Source organism: Siniperca chuatsi, linkage group LG7, assembly GCF_020085105.1.
Source record: "Siniperca chuatsi isolate FFG_IHB_CAS linkage group LG7, ASM2008510v1, whole genome shotgun sequence".
In the NCBI taxonomy this organism is placed as follows: domain Eukaryota; kingdom Metazoa; phylum Chordata; class Actinopteri; order Centrarchiformes; family Sinipercidae; genus Siniperca; species Siniperca chuatsi.
The window spans coordinates 7,874,686-7,893,912 of NC_058048.1; the positions used below are offsets into that span (position 1 = coordinate 7,874,686).

General features: G+C 41.1%; 1 protein-coding gene across 5 annotated transcripts in view; it reads left to right on the forward strand.

Annotated features, from left to right (window-relative positions):
• The window catches only part of numbl (NUMB like endocytic adaptor protein), a 62,731-nt gene that overhangs the window by 22,454 nt on the left and 21,050 nt on the right, over positions 1–19,227 (forward strand). Inside the window, exon 1 of one of the 5 annotated variants that reach the window (XM_044201321.1) lies at positions 7,575–7,761. The exons of 3 other annotated variants lie outside the window; for them this stretch is intronic. In XM_044201321.1, the coding sequence (XP_044057256.1) occupies positions 7,721–7,761 (41 nt within the window). In that variant the 5' untranslated portion in view covers positions 7,575–7,720. Of the gene's footprint in view, positions 1–7,574; positions 7,762–19,036; positions 19,187–19,227 lie in introns of those variants that run through there. One more of the 5 variants, XM_044201320.1, reaches the window with a different exon arrangement.

The following is a 19,227-nucleotide window of genomic DNA, read 5'->3' on the forward strand; positions in this document are numbered from 1 at the left end:
TATTTTAAATAAGGACCATTATATCAACATTTAGTCAACTTCCAAATGTTTCCTGTTTAGGAACGCACAGACCAAAGACAAACAGAAGCTAGTCAGACAGGCAGTCAGACAGAGAGTGATGGGGCAGATGTTAAAAGCTTTGAAAGCTTTATTGATTTTAGAGTTCTGGCCTTGTATCTAGTTGCTTTACATGGCCAAACATTCAATATGCATGAATGCTTTGTATTGACAATCAAAGCTAGAAATCTGAAGAGACGTGATTTTACATGGTGTTCATAGTAAGACAGCATGGGTTTAGCATTCAGCTCACACATTCATGTATGTGTCAGCAAGCTGGACTATAAAAAACCCCTCTTCCTGTCTGGACATATCTGACAGGAGGTCAGAGGTGAGAGGTCACAGAAAGTGACCTGGATAATAACACACACACACAAATACACAACATGAACACAGGCAGCTGGCCTGTTACCATGGCAGTGTGTTATACTCCTACTAGCCTGCAGGGACGCTGTCACACAGGCAACACAGACCTGTGCTTTGGCCTATCCTCCATGCCATTGATAGTAGACATTAATGGCATAGTAGAATTTTTTCTATCAACACTATCCATCAATGTGTGTACTTTGTATATGAAAAAGATAACCCTTTAGATTACAGCCCACAAATTACAGTGTAATTGCTGTGTAGGGTATCAGTAAAATAATTACTGGGTAATATACTGGGACAAATATGCAGGTACAATACAGGTAGACGGGATGTTAGGGAATAAGGGGGTTCCAACTTTATGGTAAAATTTATTTTAAAATTACCATATACTTACAAAAAATAACAGACATTACACTGTAAAAAGATTTTAGATATGGACTTATTGATTAATTACAGTGTACAGTATTATTGTTAGTGGGGAACAATGCATTAGGCTAAACCAGGAACAAGGGTGTTCCTCGACAGCTATGAAGTAGTTGCGTGTATGCTTTAAAATGCCGGGTAACGCCCTGCCATACTGTATTGTCAGATCATAAACAATAAAGCAGCTGAATGCATGTATGTGTGTGTATGTATGTCACCCAGACAAAAACTTTATTGAAATGTATTGGACTACATACAGAATAAAGAATAGTAGCATGCATGAGTAATTCCAGCTGCGCTAACAGCTGTTACCTTTTGGTGACAGTACAATACCATGAGGACAAAGAATTGAAAAATGTGGGAAAAAGCTCCCTTATTACAGTGTAAAAACGGGGTATGCAGGCTGTAAAATGAAACGCCCCCTTTTCATTGTAATTACAAAGTAATTTCTAGATCCCTCCTAAATTTGTTTTCCCTGTACTCCCTGTGCTGTAATTTGCGGGCTGTAATCTAAAGTGTTACCATAAATGTTTGAGAGGATGACTTTTCCTTCTCTCTGTCTCTCTCCCAATTTCTTTCTATTCCTCTATGCCACTCTCCCCCTCCTCTCTGCTCCTCACCAGGAAGACCTCGTTGTGATCCGCGCAGAGGGAGGTCTCCTTTCACCCACAATGTTGTCACTGTCTGTCTCTCTCTCCTCATGCTCATCTGATCTCAGCACAGTGAAAGAAATGTGTGTATGTGTGTGTGTGTGTTTGCGTATTCATGCTGCTCTGCTACTTCCTCTGCCTTTCTCTCTCTTTCTATTTTTGTTCTTTTCCAGAGTTGCTGTCCCCCCCCCCTCCTCTTCTCTCTCACTCTCACTCTTCTCTCTCCCTCCCAGCCCACAAAAAAACCCCCATACTGTTGATTGCCATGGGATCCGGTTGCCATGCAGCAGCGAGGTTTTCACATGGTCCTCGCGAGTATGCGCGTGTACCGTAGCGTGACGGAGTTTGGATGCCATGTTGATTGGGAAGAGGGAGAGAAGTGTTGAGTTAGACTGTGAGGTTTGAAAAGTAGCTGCTGCCATCTAGTTGGCCCTAAACACCTGACCCATATACGAACGTACACACACACACACACACACACACACACACACACACACACACACACACACACACACACACACACACACACTAGAGGACAGAAAGCTATTGATCATGTAATGTAGTGCCAAGCTTGATCTGTTGACAAACACCCAGCCTATGTGTGTGTGTGTGTGTGTGTGTGTGTGTGTGTGTGTGTGTGTGTCTAAAGCCCCTTGAAGACACACTCTAACACTCCTCCATCATCTTGCAGTTGGTCAATGACACTTTGTCTCTAACTACAGGCTTTGTGTTGGTCTGTAGAGAAAGATAAATCGGGGATAATGGAGATATATTATGATGGAGAGACGGATGAGAGGAGAGAGCGAAAGAAGAAAAAGAGAGTGGTATTGACCAGAGGCAGAAATCGATGAGCAGCCTGTCAGGATAAGGCAGTGGATTTGGCTGTCACACTTCGCTACTGGGCAGCCCGTCCATCTGAGTGCAGTTTTTACAGAGCGTGGCTGGATGCAAAAGAGGGTTTTGGTGGATTCTTTGGCAGAGCTGACTGGCTAATCAAAATGTATCAGGCGTTCTTATCAGCAGATGATTGGATAGCTTGTGTTGGTTTAGCAGAAGTCACTGAGGCGGTGAGATAACATGATGATGAGCTGGAGTGGCTGAAATCTCCTAACGAAGCATGTAGAATAACCCAATTTAAGATTACACACCTGTTTCTTTGCAGAGTTCAGTTAACCAACGTTTGAAGCTGACTGAGTACATCTTAGTAGGTGCACTATTTATTCATATTTTTTACATTAAAGCTGCACTCATCAATATTTTTATAATAACATTAACAGTATAATACAATGAACATTTTATGACTACCTGTAGTGTGAAAAGTGGAACTCATAGAAGATTCCACAGCTCTCCTCAGCTTTACGAGGACAGTATTCATTTCAGCGTTTTTCAGCTAAACGTTTTGGTTTTAAGGCCCATAACTTTACTGTTTTGATTTACTGCTCTCATCAACCTTGTTTCCAGCTTCAGCAGGCAGTTGTGTACAGCACAAAAGCTCTGATAAACCCATTGTACTTCACCAGTACAGCACCGAACCAGATATTTCCCTCATGAGTTGGTAGAGACCAAAAAAGACTCAAAGGAGAGTGACTATTGGACTTTGGACATTCATCAGATGGCCAAAAACACAACTCTAGATGAATGCTAATGTTGCTCAGTGTACTGTTGGCTAACACGTTTGCTACAACAACTTTCTGAGGTCAATGCTGTGCTTAAAGCTTGATGCACTGCCTCAAAGGGTTTTTGTTTGAAATGTGGTTGTTGCATCAGTTTAAAGTCTAAACACATCCTCCATTCTTAATTGTTCTGTTTGATACTGGTGAATTACAGACCGGTCATTACATGTTTTGTGGACACACACACACACACACACACAGACACACACACATACTTACTATTGAGGTTTTGGGTACATACCTGAAGCATGTGGTATATTAAAGGAAATTATGTCATAGAACGTTGTTGGTTTTTAATTTCCTCCACAGGAAAGAAAACAAGAAAACACAACTTTGTTTATTGATCGTGTGAACATAATTTTCTTCTCTTCTATTGTATTGTATGATTTCCATATTAGTTCAGTGAAAGCATACTTATATAATTTGGAAAAAAATAAAAATGGACATGAACAGCTGGAGACTGAGCCTTATGCAAACAGATAGTTATGTTTTGAAAAATCACAACAAAGTTATGTAAATGTTTATTATTTACTTTAGTATTTATTCTGTTACTTCCAGTATCTTCTCAGTTTGGCCTGATGAGAACACACGTCTTACAGCTGAGGTTTAATATACAGTTTGGAGTTTTATCAGTGAGTGCCTAAACTTAAAAGCATCAACAAGACTGATGGTGTCTAGTAGGGAAGACAAGCACAATGCTAGGAAATTAACTTCACTTTGATTTTGTTCACATTTCTATACTTAATTTTACTGGATCAGATCTTTTTGAGGATTCATGTCATTTTCTCTTGAAGTTGTTCAAACTGGCCTAATTTCAGGTCAGAATTGCCTGATTAGTATATTAAAATATACTGAAATAAGAAAAACATCGACTTTAAGGGAAATCAACTCTAATTAACTTCCTCAAATTGAATTACTCAGTAACTGCACATCATTTATTTAAGTGTCATTACAGTTTCCAGCAAGGGTACAGTAAGTAGGTTATTGCTTGTTACCGTATGTAAGTCTGTGCTCAAGGCCCTGCTGGCCACTGGCGCATTGGAAGATTGCTTATTTGCAACCCCACAGATCATTAATTGTGGTTGTGTGTTTTTCTGTGACTGTGTGTGTGTGTGTGTGTGTGTGTGTGTGTGTGTGTGTGTGTGTGTGTGTGTTAGAAGAATCCTAATTTACATTCAGACAATGTTGGTTAAAATAACAGGCTGTTATGGAGTCACTGAGGCATGGTGGTTGTAAAACCACAGAGTCTCAGATTTAACATATTATACACACACACACGCACGCAGCTGCACACACAGACAGTCTGATTAGGTTTCTCTGTTTTGACTCTAACTGGTGAAAAAGCTCACTTGAAACACGTGCCTGAGGGATTATTTATTGTGAGCAGGAAGTGTGTCTGCTACCACCTGGTTGGTGAGATCATCATGTTTAATAACTACACAGCAGCTATAATAGGCTTATGTCAGTGTCTGCCCAGTAGACAGATACACACACAGATGAATATGCATACACAAGCAGATGCCTGCATGCACATAGTCACACACACAGACACGCAAGCACGGTCACAGGACAGCTATACAGCTACAGCACAGCACTATAGAGATACAACTGTATCTACTGTACGTTCCTGTGATTAGTTTAAATTTCTGGCTCTTTTGTCTTCTTCTGTGGCTTTGTCTTCTCCTCTCCACTTATTTTTAGATTCCTTTCTTTTTCACCCTCCTCTTCTTTCTGTCTGTGTATCTCACTCCTAGAGGAGTGCAGAAGAAAATAATGATCAAGATTAAAGGTTGATAGAGTACAGAACAAATGATGGACCTGTACTACTAATGCTAATAAGCCGACTTTGTATCATCTTTAACTTGAAACATCAGAAGGTGTCTCTTGCTGTAACACAAGTATGGTCACACTACTCTAGTTACTAAAAGTATCTTTTTGTAGCAATAAAGGCCAAAGCAGAACATTTGATTTAACTTTAACATCCAGTCCAGACATCTGATTTACAAAATAATAGACTGGCAACATTAATACCACAGTGACATTTGTGTGGGGTTTTATCTGTTTTCGTAAATGTCACAGTTGCTGTTTACCTTTCAACAATATAAAATCACCTAACTGTCCAAAAATAATGTGGTGAGTGTGTTACATGATAGCATGCCATCTTTTTGAGTCTCCTTTAAGCCTCTTGTGTTTAACTTTTCTTTCTTGTTTCCCTGAGTTTCCCATCTGTCCTCAAGATTTTCATCAAACCTAAACTACACAGTGCTGTTGTTGTTGGCATGTCATGTTACTTAACGCCACAAAGTGTTGTCTGTCTCTAGCATGTGTTTGCGATTAGATCAGATTTCGGTTTAAATCTTTGTATTAGCTGCATAGGATTATGTATTTGTGGTGCATAGTTATTCATATGGCTTTTCTAATTAGGGCAAGTCTGCTGCAATGAACACTAAGGCAGGTTTTCCCCACGGGGACATTTAAGTACATTACAATCATAGTGATGTTAGGCCTGTCAACTTTTAAAGTCATCTCTGTCAACAGACTGTGAAATGGAAACAACTGACAATAAGCATAAAGAGAGATGGTGTTGAATGTAGCCAGTTAGCTACAAATACCCAGAGTGCTGTGTCAATGACAGACATGTAAACAAAGCTAGCGCAACAAGGACGTTTTGATCCCTCTCAGACTCATCCATTGTTGATCTCTGGCTCTGGGTGTTGCAGGGTAAACAGCTTAGTGGATGAACTTGCATCATGGAAGGTTAGGAATGTGTGAGAAGAGAGCACTACACTGAGTTACAGTATCTCCAGGCTCAGCCTCAGTTCTAGCTACCCACTCCCAGCCCTCCTCTAGCCTGAAGCACTGGTTAAAATGTCTGGATCCAGTTGCATGCTACACCTGGCCTGACATTAGAAGTTGTCTCAAATGCATGCAGATGAGTGGCCACTTGTGACCAGATTTTAATTCCCACTGCGTTTAAGGTGCATTTCTATGTAGCTGTGTACCCATGTGGTTAGATAGATGCTTTTTGGTGCAAGGTGTGAACAAGGTGCAGTTTTAGCCCACTTCATTTGTTCCTAAACCCACTCAGCCCAACCCCCAACTGCCAACACGCCTTTCAACCTCTCTCACCATCTCTTCAAGTTCAGGATTGGAATTTTCTTAAAGCTCCATGCAAAGCCCTACTTTCATTTCCAATTTTCATCCAGTCCTTGCTTTTTTTTTGAGACCCAGTCTTACGGGTCATTCAGATAAAAAAAAAAACCTGTGCAAGGGTTGGTGGGAACCTGTTGCTTTGGCTACCGGTGAGATGGTGAAATATGATGCACAAAGTCCAGTCTGAGTTAAAGTTATGAAGGCTTATGAGACGCCAAAGCACTGCACCAACCCTGTCTTTTACTTATTTATATACTATAAATTAATATTGTTGGGAAAAGTTTTTTCAAGCATGACCCACAAACGTCTTGAAACTCCCAAACCATGTGAACAAACTTTTGAACTAGATTTACTGTAACTGTAGCTCCTAAAATTAATTACAGTTCATCAACTGCAAGGCCATTTCTCACCTCAACACTGCACCGAAACATATTGCACTGAAATGTTTAGATGAAGTAGGTTTCTCCAGCTTTGCCAGCAAATGTTTTCCAGCTTTGAATTTGGAACAGAAAACAGTGAATACCCAAAACATGGAACGTTCTTACAACCAGGTGGTCATTTGGGTGTGGTCTGAAGGTATCATCAGTTTGAAAAGCACTACTCAATCATCTGTTGGGAATGCTGCCTGCTGTATTTTTTGTGGCCTGCCTTTCAGCATCCAGTACCAGGAAGCAGCACTCTCCCTCATGTCCAGTAACGCCCCTGTGGAAACATACTACCAGGCAGAGTTCCAGTCCTCACGTTAAACACATCCTCCAGCCCTGGCCCTGTTCCCCAGTTCCAGCTCCAGCGCCTGTCTCCAGGATCCAGCCCCAGTTCTTGCCCTCTCCCCCAGTGCACTCTTGACCAGTGCGCCCATAGCAGATGGAGCAAAGAAAAATGTGTCACCACCAGCCATGACTCGCTTAATCACCCCTCCCCTTTTCTCTTTCTCTCTGTTACTCTCTCTCTTTCTATCCTCCCACTCCCTTCGTTCCAGGATTTGGAGCATCAAACATTGATTTGTCTTTATTTTTAGAGCAGCTGTGAGCATACATGCGTGCGTGTGCAGTATTTGTTTGTGTGTATCTGTATACCAGACGCTCATCCTCGATGGGTCGTGGGCAGTTTGATTGTGTTTGGGTGCATCACTATGCGTGTCTTTGCAAATGTGTCAGGGCTCCTTTTCTCCAAGTTAATCCCTTAAGAAGAGGTGTGGTTCTTTCTCGCTCTGCGCTCCCTCTCCTCTCTGTCCCTCACTCTGAGCGCAATATCATCACATGCTCTCTCGCTCCTCTCCTCCTCTCATCTTTTTCTTGTGCTGTTGTTATTGCTGTGGCCGCTAGTCTGAGGTAGTTCTCTCTCTCAGCTTGTCATCTCTGCATTTCCTCTCATCTGCTGTCGTTCCTGTGTGAGATGAGTTCTTGTGACGAGATGGGGGAGGCCATCGAACTCAGGTGAGTCAATGTACAGAGTAGGGGGTGTGATCTGTGTGTTTGTGTGTTTGTTTAGGAACTGGCAGGTGACATCTAACATACGTATGTATATTCACTTTATGTGTATCTATGCATACATTTATCAGTTTTTCTGCATTTCTGTGTGTGATTGTGCACCTGGGAGTATTTTGGTTTCAAACTGGGTCGACTGTTACCATCGCAATCAGTACCTTGGGCTATTTTTCTCAGCCTCACCTCTTTTTCTGTCCATCAAGCTGACCCTGTTTCAACAAGACAGAAATTTGCGAGCTCTATAGAGGTCAAGAGGAGATCTGGAGTTTTTGCGATAGTGATAGCTGAGGTTTGTTGTTGTTGTTGTTGTTGTTACTGTTGTAGTTGGGTTATTGGCTATGGTGGTGTTTTCAGTCAATGCCAAACTGATAATAAGTCTAGTCCAGCCTGTATCCACAGGGCTCATAGCGGCTAATAGCCTTAGCAGATGCATTAGCCCCCATGCCCATATGGAAGAGATTAAACCTGCTAAATTGATACAAACGGCCAACATTTTCTTCTTGCATAGCGTTGCATAGCGTGCCTACACTACACTGTTTTTGTGTGCACGTATAGATATGAGTATGTTCATATGCATGTACACCTGCCATACACCTTGTCTTTCCAAGCCTTGTCATGCTGAAGGGAGGGACTGGTTTGCTTAAATTTCCACCCAAATTCAACACTTCCTCTCTTTTTCTTCCTCTCTTTTCTCTCTCTGCCCTCATGATTATATAATTGAGAAGGACAGCTCTCATGTGTGTTGCAAAAAATAAAGAGAACAAGGCAAAGAGTGAGAACACTGCAGACGGCAGAGACCTATGTGACGAGTGAAATGAGGACAAATGAAAAACAGCAAGACTGAGACTCAACAGGAGGGAGAAGATGAGAGGAGAGGTGTGAAAGTGAAAGTTAAGTTTGAAAAGGGGATGAGGGAAGAGAGTGTGTGAGAGGAAAAAGTCAAGGAATGTAGATTTATTATGGTGAAAATAAGAATTTCCTTGCATTTCCAAGCAAGAGGTAAAAATAGACCGAAGACTGATTGTGTTACTTGGTTTCTCTCATCACCTGGCCTTGTGGAATAGCAAGTATATCGCTGGTTTGTGCTAACATTAGCGAGAATTATTTTAACGCTTTCAAAATGGGACGAGAAAGAGTTTGAAAGAGGTTGGAGACATGAGAAAAACAGGCATAATGGGGCTGAAAAGAAGAGGAAAAAGATGAGGAAAGACTAGGCTTGCAAAATGTGAATGCAGCAGTTTTTAATATACACAGAACTTAAAAAACCTGAAGCAGACCAAGGTTAAATTCTGCTTTGTGAGACTGTGAGAGCATTCAGCATTTATGAATGCAGGCCTGAGAGCCACACCAGGTCACTTGGCATTCTTCTCTAACCCAAGAGTCTGACGTAAAATCTGAAAATTCAAGCTTGAGGGTGGGGTTGACAAGACATTGAGAAATTACAACAGCAGCAGCTTGGGAACATTTGACTGAAGTCGCATTGTGTCTGATGTCATGTGAAAGGTTTTGCTTTTGAGTTGAATTTATTCTAGTGAAGTCCATAGCGTTGCACATGTGTTTTGAAGTTTTAAAACAATGTCCGTTAAGAAGGGACAGTTAGTGGTAAATAGGGAGTTTTGAAGCGTTGTTGTGAATTGCCTCCTGCCTAGAATAAACTCAGGTTATTCTGTAATGTCCCTGGTTTGTGAGACTCATCTCCGACCCTAGAGATGAAAGTGTGCCGCACACTTTGCTGTCATATCTGAGACGTAGTACAGATGATAAGCTGGCCTGTGGCACTGTACTACAATGATATGAGGGAATACAAAGTGGGAACACAATATGATACTAGAGCATATTGACTAGACTGCTCCACTTCACGCCTGGCTGCACTGTGTTTAGATTAGCCTTCACACACACGCTGGCATGCAGGCCTCCATGCAGACATGAACATGCTTTAACATAGATGCTGGCACATGCCATAGACATATGAATGCATATACAGGCACACACACAATCACAAACACATAAAGCAAAGCTTTGCCTGCTGTTCCAAGGGCAGAGGAGGATTTGGATATTGTTATGTTAATCTGCCTCTCTTTTGTGTCTTGGAACCCATTCAGACACGCACACGCAAGCACATACACACAGGTATGAGCACATTCATACATGCACAGGCTTTTGTGCACAAATGCAATGCATGCAATGATGTATACACTGAAGACAAGAATACCTCTTTTTACAACGAAAGAGAGAGGAAACAAGTTGCCCCCCCCACAAACACAGACAATCTTCTTCAGGCTTAATTTGGGTGGGTGGGAATTGAAACATTCGCCGTGATAAGCCAGGAGGAAGAGGATAATAGGTGTGGGAGCTGTGTGTGCATGTGACTCTTGGTGTTGAGGTGACAGTGCATGTGTATATACATGTCTGAATGTGTGTGTGTGTGTGTGTGTGAATGTGTGCATCTGTATGAGTACACCAGCACACATGCGTCTCCTAGGCTTCACACTCGCTCTCTGCAAAGCTAACACAATATCGCTTGAAGTTTCCCAGCTTAATCCTATTTGAAGAAAAGACTGGGAAGCAGATCATTTTAATTGCAGTATGTTTTCTCAGACTCCCAGATTTGCCAGACTGCCCTCCTCAGTCCCCTTACTTGATTTGTGGCTTGAACGAGTGAGGCAGGAAGAGCGAGAACATGATGTGTTTACTGTATGAATTATATGTAAATGTGGAAAATGATGTCTTTGAGCATGATATTGTGTGTCTGTTTAAATGTGTGAGTGCCACTAAATCGCCATTAGCTATAGTCAAACCATGACTAGAGTCGGCTCTGGAAACCCATGCTGCTTCCTGGATCTATCCATCTTCATAGTGTTGACATCTCATTTCATTCCAAATACTTTCCTTAGTTTACCTGTCTTGTCTAAAGGTTATGTTATCTTATAGCCCAGCTTTTTTGAGTCTGAGGTGTCAGTATTAACTTTGATACCTCTCTCCGTTTGCTTTATATTTAAATTTAATGCAGAATTAACTTAAAAGATAGTTTCTGTTTCTTAAAACGTGGGTCTACGGCCTGGTTCAGACCGACTTGAGGCCTGCATGAAAAAAACACAGCCCTCTCATTCACATGAATGGAGCGAGTCCCTTGACACAGCTGGGCTGCCAACGCAGGGGGCTCCAGCAAAAAAACTCAACTTTTGCCGTGATGCAATGCCACGTCATCAGGCAAAATGCTGCAGTGGCCAATTAAATGCAAATACAAGTGCACATTCCTGGTGGATTACTTTGTAATCTTTACACTGTTTACACATGTCTTTCTACTGTTTAATTTGCGATTGTTGCGACATATGATAAAATAATTGTGGCTGGGATAACTTTGCTGAGTTGTAAAATCCTGCGGTATTACAAACTGCTGTGCAATGTTTTACCGCTAATTGCTGTGATTACAATTAACTTGGTGAATGAATCTGCTGAGGGAACGCAGCAACATTTCTAAAAAGAAGTCAGACAGGACAAGAAACACAAGAGTTTAGACGATCATTACTGGTTTTAAACAAACCCTGAGGTTAGCCAAACTTAACATCCATCACAATTTACAAAAATCTCCTGGTTGACTTACTTACTTACTTGTCATAGTTACAAGTTAGTTCATACTTTGAAAAGAGAGAATACTACTGATATTTCAGGTGTGCACAGTTTTAGTTTCACCTCCAAACAAAGTGGTTTAGACAATCTGGCTAAACTGTTAACTGTTAGCATGTTGTAAACATGTCTGATCCTCCGGGCTGCTCACATTTCTTGCCCCGATGTAGTGATGTTGTTGTGTTCCCAGATCTCAGCAATTACTTTGGTGATTACAATGTTATCATAACTGATAGAAATGATCTAATAACCAAAGCTACGACAATAAGACCTGGAATAAACCTGGATTATGCTTTAACTGTGAAAAGTAATTCTCAGGAAAAAGAGACAAAGTTTTGATGTCTCCAAACTTGTCTTAAACACACTAAGAATAAAGTTTTCTCTTACTTACTCTTGTGGCTTGTGATCAGACATTTCACACGCAGCCCAGACAATTTGCAATATTGATCTAGAGTATCTATCATTCCCTGCTGGCTACAAACATGACCTGCATTTTTAAGTAGAATGCCCATAGCCTGAATCTTTCCCAGAACAAAATGACTGATATGTGATAGAACTGATCCTGGATCAGCAGGTTGAGTCACCTCTTCATCCAGTCATCTAATCATCATCATGATGACAACATCTCTCACATGCTCCATTCACCTGTTACTGTGATAATTCACTAAATTCCCACATTGCACTGCAGAGTCACAGAGGGTCTGTACGTAACCATGTTGACATCGTGACACACACCACACACACACACACTGGTCTTCCTTTTAATTCATTTAAATTTTATTGTTTCTTGTAGGCATGATGAGAAGCGACGACACAATCAATATGGCCAACATGGTGTGTGGGACAAAGCAACTGGCAGTAAAAGAAAGGATTACCAATCTGTTATTAGAAATTGGGAAGAGTACAGTTGGAAAAGAATTCATAAAGTCAAATTTAATCAAATCAATCAAACAGCTCTCGTTTGTCGATCAAGAAGTAATTGGAAAGAAATGCATTGTAAATAGAACATCATGTTTATTATGGTTTGCTTGAGTCACCGATGCATTACTTCCAAGTTGTTAGTGTCCGTGCTTCAGTTGTGACAAATTTCTGTCACGTTTGCAGCCTTCTTACTGAGTCAAATGTACCGAGAAATTACTTTGCAGTCCCATTTCCTCACATCAAAATCTAAATAATAATAATAAGTTCCTTAGCGCTTGTGTGCGTGGAATATTTGCTGACAATGAAGTTAGACAGTGAGTGTATCTCTCTATTCTAGACATCCTTTGCTTTCTCTTTGTTAAATTTACAAAATATTAACCCTACACACAGTATAAGAAACACACTGGGAAATTGAATTGCATGCAAACAGAACTGACTTAATAAATAATGCATTTTACAGTATGGAAAACCATTCAAGGACTATTTTGTGTTATATGCTGTTATGAACAGTATTGATCAGAACTGTATGAGCACTGTGTAAAACCTACTATGAATTGTGGATTGGTCCTGAATTTCAATGACAGAGAGATTTACGAACCCACCGACCCCTTTTTATAGAGTGGACCTGGTTTATGGAGCAAGATTAGGCGTTTGTGTGTGTGTGTGTGTGTGTGTGTGTGTGTGTGTGTGTGTGTGTGTGTGTGTGTGTGTGTGTGAAAGAAACAATAGTCACAGTGGGTGCCAGGCTGATGGTTAAACACATGGCACTGCTTCAGCTGTCACTGTACATAAGTCTGTACGCACTTCTAATCGCGACAGGAAAGGACCATTACTGATATAATACAGCTGTTTGCCTCCTCACTTACACAAAAGTATGCTTCATAAGCCTCCTACACACTGTACTGTATACAGCTCTCAACTGATCTGTATGTGCTGTTGCTAGAGAGGGTTTGCTTCTTTATATTTGCCCACTATAGTTACTGCACCTAAGGGTGTTTCATATGGGCTCAGGTGAGACAGCATGAGTACAGACTGTACATTGCTGATTTTATGTATTTGTTTCCTCTGTTTCTGTGGAAATTATGTATTGATTTAATGATTTGTGGGATTGTGTTGTTTTAGAGCAGTGATATTGATGTGGAAAATTTCAGCTCACCGCCCGTCTGTTCTGTAACCAGTCTGACTTGGTTGTCTGGCTGTCAGATGATCAGCAGCAGAGTTACAGACCACATTTTAATCAGTTGTGTTTTTTTGTTATTTTAACTCTTTGCACTTCTGAGGATTGAAATTTTGTCCAGAACTAAGCTTCCGGTATTTCCCTCAAGCCTTGTGCTAAGCTAGGCTAAAAACCACTGCAACCTCTATACTGAATGCCAAAGTTGTTTTAAGCGTTTTGGGGGCAGTTCCAAATCAAGTGAAGATGAAAGTTCTTCAGATCTCTGAATGCTATTAATTAAATATTCAGCAAGGCCTGCTTGACACTGTCTTATTTAGTTTTTATTGCTCTGGGATTTTTAGCGGGTAAAAACACGAGCCTTGCAAACATTTTTGCTCTCAAATCAAAAGTCAAGTCTTTAGCGAGTCTCAAGTCTTGTGTAAGTCAAGTATCACAGTAGTAAAGTCACAAGTTTTTATTTTTGAGTCTCAAGCCTGACTCAAATCTACAGCACGGCTAAATGCTGATATCAATAATCTGTCCTTACTGCCGCAAGCAACGTGTTGGTTTAATTCCACACAGAATTGTGCGTGTGTTTTATATAAAAAACATCTGTGTATGTAGCAGTGGTTGTGCTGTGGTACAGTCTATCTGTCAAATACAAACCTTATACACTGTCATTTCCAGGAAGGAAGACTGACCTTACAGGAGCGCGTATCGCCCTCTCTGTCGTTATCTGTCACTCTCTCACACACATACACACATTTATACACACTCCTATACAGCCTCATAAACCACTGCAATGAATAAGGCCATCCTGTCCTGGGTCAGGCTTCAGTCTGAACACAAGCGCTGTGTTCTGGTTTATCTCCGATACGTCACGCTCCTTTATTTTTTAATCACACACACAAACTCAGACCACCTGTCACTTTCCGTGTGTGTGTGAGAGAGAGAGAGAAAGAGGAAGAGAAAGGCCGATAGTTTTGGATGATAGTAAGAGTCAGTGTCTCTCCCTAGGTCACTCAGTGTCAGTTGAAGTCTGCGGGGCCCAGAAAATGGGTCAGTTTTCTGTGTGTGTGTGTGTGTGTGTCAGCATGATGTGCCTGTGTCTAATGTGTTTTTGATTTAATTCTATTAACTAGATAACTGTGTATTGTCTCACATAGACCAAATTGACGCCCAGAGATGTGAAATTTAAAGGTGACATTTTATAGCTTGGTGTAAAATGGATGGAGGAAAACCTTTGTATGTGTGTGTGTGTTTGAGTGCACGTTTGTTTGTTTTTTGTCTAACATGGCAAAAAGAGATGGAGTATGTAAGATAATCTATCACAAAGTTGATGAAGCTGAAAATGTGAAGTTAACTTTGAACAGTGAAAGTCACAGACAGTAATTCTGGAAATCCACCAAAAGCAGCAACAAATGCTCTTCCTGCAGCCCCCTCAAAACAGAGCCATGACGTACTGATACCAACTGAACCAGATGAACTCCACCTTAAAGGAAATGAGGAAGGAAATGATAAAATCTTTAGTAAGTGATTGATTAACTACTGATAAAGCATTTATAAATGGTGCTTTATTATAAAGTGGTACCATCATGTATCATTTGGGACATCCAAAAACAATGCTGTTGTTACCTTTTTGACGTTACCCCAAAATAGTGAATGTTACAGAAAGAAGAACTCTGATCTGACCATAGCAGACATCACAAATCCAGTTACATGGCCTCAGAGTTAGTGACGTGTCATCAGTGTGAGTCACTGAGACAGACACAACAACAAATGTCTTTAATATATTAAAGAAATGGCAATATCTGGAACAAAGACTGTAAAATGGAAAAATAATTCACTGGGTTTGCTGCTGAATGTCTTTATGCTTGTCAGATGGTTGTATAAAACGGTTTAAATAAACAAGCCATAAAGCATATGGCTTGTGTACAGCATGTAGGTTTTCTATAGCCTGAAACAATCACTTTGCACAGTGTATGTAGCTGTAGTAATAATGACCTTTTGGTGCTTTTTCTTCCACTTTGACTTTAAATTTACTCTGAGTCACACTGGATGCTTCGGCAGAACACACCAGCTTCTCAGCTGCACAGCCAATAAGTCACTTGAATTCAACTGAACAGAGAAAAGGAAACAGAGAGAGGCATATTGTGTCCATGTAAAGTGATCAGCTCAGTGATGACTAAGCCAAGACAATCCTCTGCTGCCACACACACACACACACACACACACACACACACACACACACACACAAACTCTCTTGGACACTTGCTCCACCTCTCGCCGTCCCCTCCTTGTCTCTCTGGAGCTTCACAGACATATGGCTTTTCGTAATGCGAGGTGGCAATGACTCAATGTGTGTGTTTGTGTTATGTGTAAGTGTGTATGTGTGGCAAAATCACCCCTCCTCCTCCATCTCCCTCCTTGTGAGCATCTGGTTGAGAAGAAGTGTGAGGGAGGAGTGTGTCCTGTTTTGCCAAAATCTCTGAGCCGCTGTTGAACACAGAACATCTGGATCAGAGAGGAACACTGTGTGTGTGTGTGTGTGTGTGTGTATATGTGCGTACATGAGTGTGTGTGAAAGAGAGGGAGCATGCCAAAGATATCAATCAGACTCACATCTGGCGAGCACAAAACACAGCTAGACACACATGAGTTCATGCAGTCTCGACATAGATTATGTGGAGGGAATATGGGGTGACACACACGCACACATACAGAATATGACATTAATATTAACTTTGTAACACTTTAAATACAAGCTAATACACTGATATTACTGATATTAAAAAACACACACACACACACACACACACACACACACACACACACACACATTGTTAATGACAATGGCTCCAACCTACTAACAGTTAAAATACCAACTTAACAAGCTGGAGCAAAATGTTCAAATTTTTCCCCCTGCATTTTATAAGTCTGTACGCGTAGGCAAACTTTTCTCGCTAAATCCATCCCTGTTAAACCCATTTCCTCACATTCACATCACCAGAGCTGCAGACATTTTGCTTCAGGCCCGTTTTTGCATCCGTTGTTGCATCTTTCGGACAAGAACGGAGCAAAGAAGAGATCTGGAGTATAAACACCAGTGAAGAAGAAGAATAGGGTGGACAGGGGAAGGAAGCAGTGATGAAGGGAGGCCAACTCGGGTCTTGAAAGTCTACGACATAACAGCATATGATTGTAAGTCGCCTCTCCTGCCAGGTCCTCTGCAACAATACATTCCAGATGGCTGCTAACTCTAACAGTGGATGATGAACAACTATGTGTTTTTTGGCACCAGGCCTCCTGTTTGTGTAGTCTGCACTGAAGTTCTTATGGTTTTTGCGTGGGTTTATGACAAGAGCAGACCATTGATTTATAGATTTATTTAGATTTTTTCCATCCTGCCTGCCCACCCCCTCTGTCTGTCTCTTGTCTTTTTTTTCCTCGTGCAGATGGTTCTTGTTGTGCGGGGTGAGGTCACAGCTATGCAAGGCCTTTACATGTTGCATGCTGGGTAATGTCTCCACCCTAATGTGTCTCTCCATCAAAGAGTGTTTACTACCAGATTACTGTTAATTTCATACTGTGCTGCTCAGAAAGAGAAGGACTACTTGTTTTCAAGTTTAGGTCATATTCTTGTGTCCTCCTGCCATGATACACACATGGACTTTATGTTGTCTGTCTGTCAGTGGCTTGTTAAACTTTGTGTCAAACCACTTAATCCCCTTAAATATCCATTTTGTTAAAACAGAATGACTAGTGGATGTTAAACAGGATAATTGGATGTGTCACAATACTACTTTTCTCACCTCATTTCTTTTTTTTCTTCCTCATTTCTTCCTGCACTTCTTTTCTTTTACATCCACTTGTTCCAACATGTCATTGAAGCTATACAATACCTACAATGAGTAAAGTATTCAAGCCCATTTATGGCTACACCATCACATCAGATGGACATGCACTCATGCGTTAAGCATCATAAAATACGCATTTCTCCAAAATCTAAGTAACTAACATAACATATACTAACATATTTAGAATCTTTTGACACTTTGACATTGCCGCTGGAGTTAAAAATACGAGTTGCTAATGGGCTCACTGGTCTGTCTGGCAAAGTGAATGACCTCATTAGTATAAGTGTTTAATATATGGCAGTAATTATGGAGGAACATTATCACAATGAATGCTTTTCACAAAGGCACTAAGAACAGTACTCCATATGTGCAATTTCTTTAACGTTGGTTATCTGCAATAGAGAATGTAATCTTCAGGCTTTAAAGCCCATTGTTTGAGGTGATGTGGAACATCTTTTATCCTTTTTGCAATGACTAAATAAATACCTGTGAATCTGTGGTGTTGGTGATGGTCTGCAGCTTTGAATGGAAACAGGCATCCTGTAAATTTAATCTTACAGTGAAAGAATGTAATAAGTCTGTCTTGACCAGCCAAAGTATTTCCAATTCTAGATTTAATTTAAAACATATGTATACATCTTGATTATTTACTTTATTAGTCTCTATTAATCTCAGTGTCAACCTACAGTACAGATAAATATGCTATTTCTCTTGTGAAAACATGAAAGTTGATGGGAATGGGAAGGTTCTCTTTTTGCTGCTGCAGTATGTTGTCAGCATGAAATGGATTTTTCTGTCTTATTCTGCGATATCGCTGGTTTGTTAGTCTGTCTTTCATCCTTCTGGTATTTTAGCCAGTTTAACTTTGCTCTCAAACCACCCAACCCCCACACATTTCCATTTTATTAGAACTGGATGACTGATGGATGATCAACAGGATAATTGTGTGTGTTACGGCACACATTTTCTCACCTCGTTTCTTCATTCCTCCACTTCTTCCAGTTATACTTGTCCCAGTACCCTTAGTTAACATCATTTCATTTCTATGTCTTTCCCCTGTGGCTTGGCATCAGATGCCAGTCCTATTTGCTCACTCCTCCTCTCCCGCTCTCTCAAACCATATGAGGGCTGTTACAGGGCTTCCTGTATTCCCTAAGCAGCACCTCCTTTCCCCCACCCTAACCCCCAGTAACTCCCGCCTCCACCTCCCTTGTGGGGTATTACTCACCAGCTAGCGTTTACCCCCCCCCCCCACACACACACACGTTCACACCTGCTGCAGCAGTGCTGGTGCCAGCCAGGTGCCAGTCACTTGGCGCTTTGCCTAGAAATTACTGGCACAAGCCTCAACATGTGTGCACATCGAGCTGCAGAGGGGCTTGTGTGTGTTTTTGTGTGTGTGTGTGTGTGTGTGTGTGCCTGCGCTTGGCAGAGGACACATGCCTCACATGCCAGAAATTAGTAAAGACACTCGAGCTGTTGCATTTGAATATTCTGCGTTACACACACACGTCTGTGTGTGCGTGTGTGTGTGAGATGCACAAGAACATCTAATTGCACAGGCTTCCGGCACACCAGCCTTTGGCACCCATTACCAGTAACATAGCAGTGATTATGAGAAGTGATGTGTCTGTGTGTGTATATATATTTGAATGTAAACCCTGAACTGTGTGTAGCAGAGCAGAGAGAGGATTTCTTCCCTTCAGTACACAGATCACTGCTTACATATGGACACTACATGTCTTCAGTATAATATTTGTGTGCTTTCACACCCTGTTATAGCCAGGATGCCGATTCATGGGACAACCAGACGGTAAGAAAATAATACAAGTATTATTACTCAGATTAACCCAA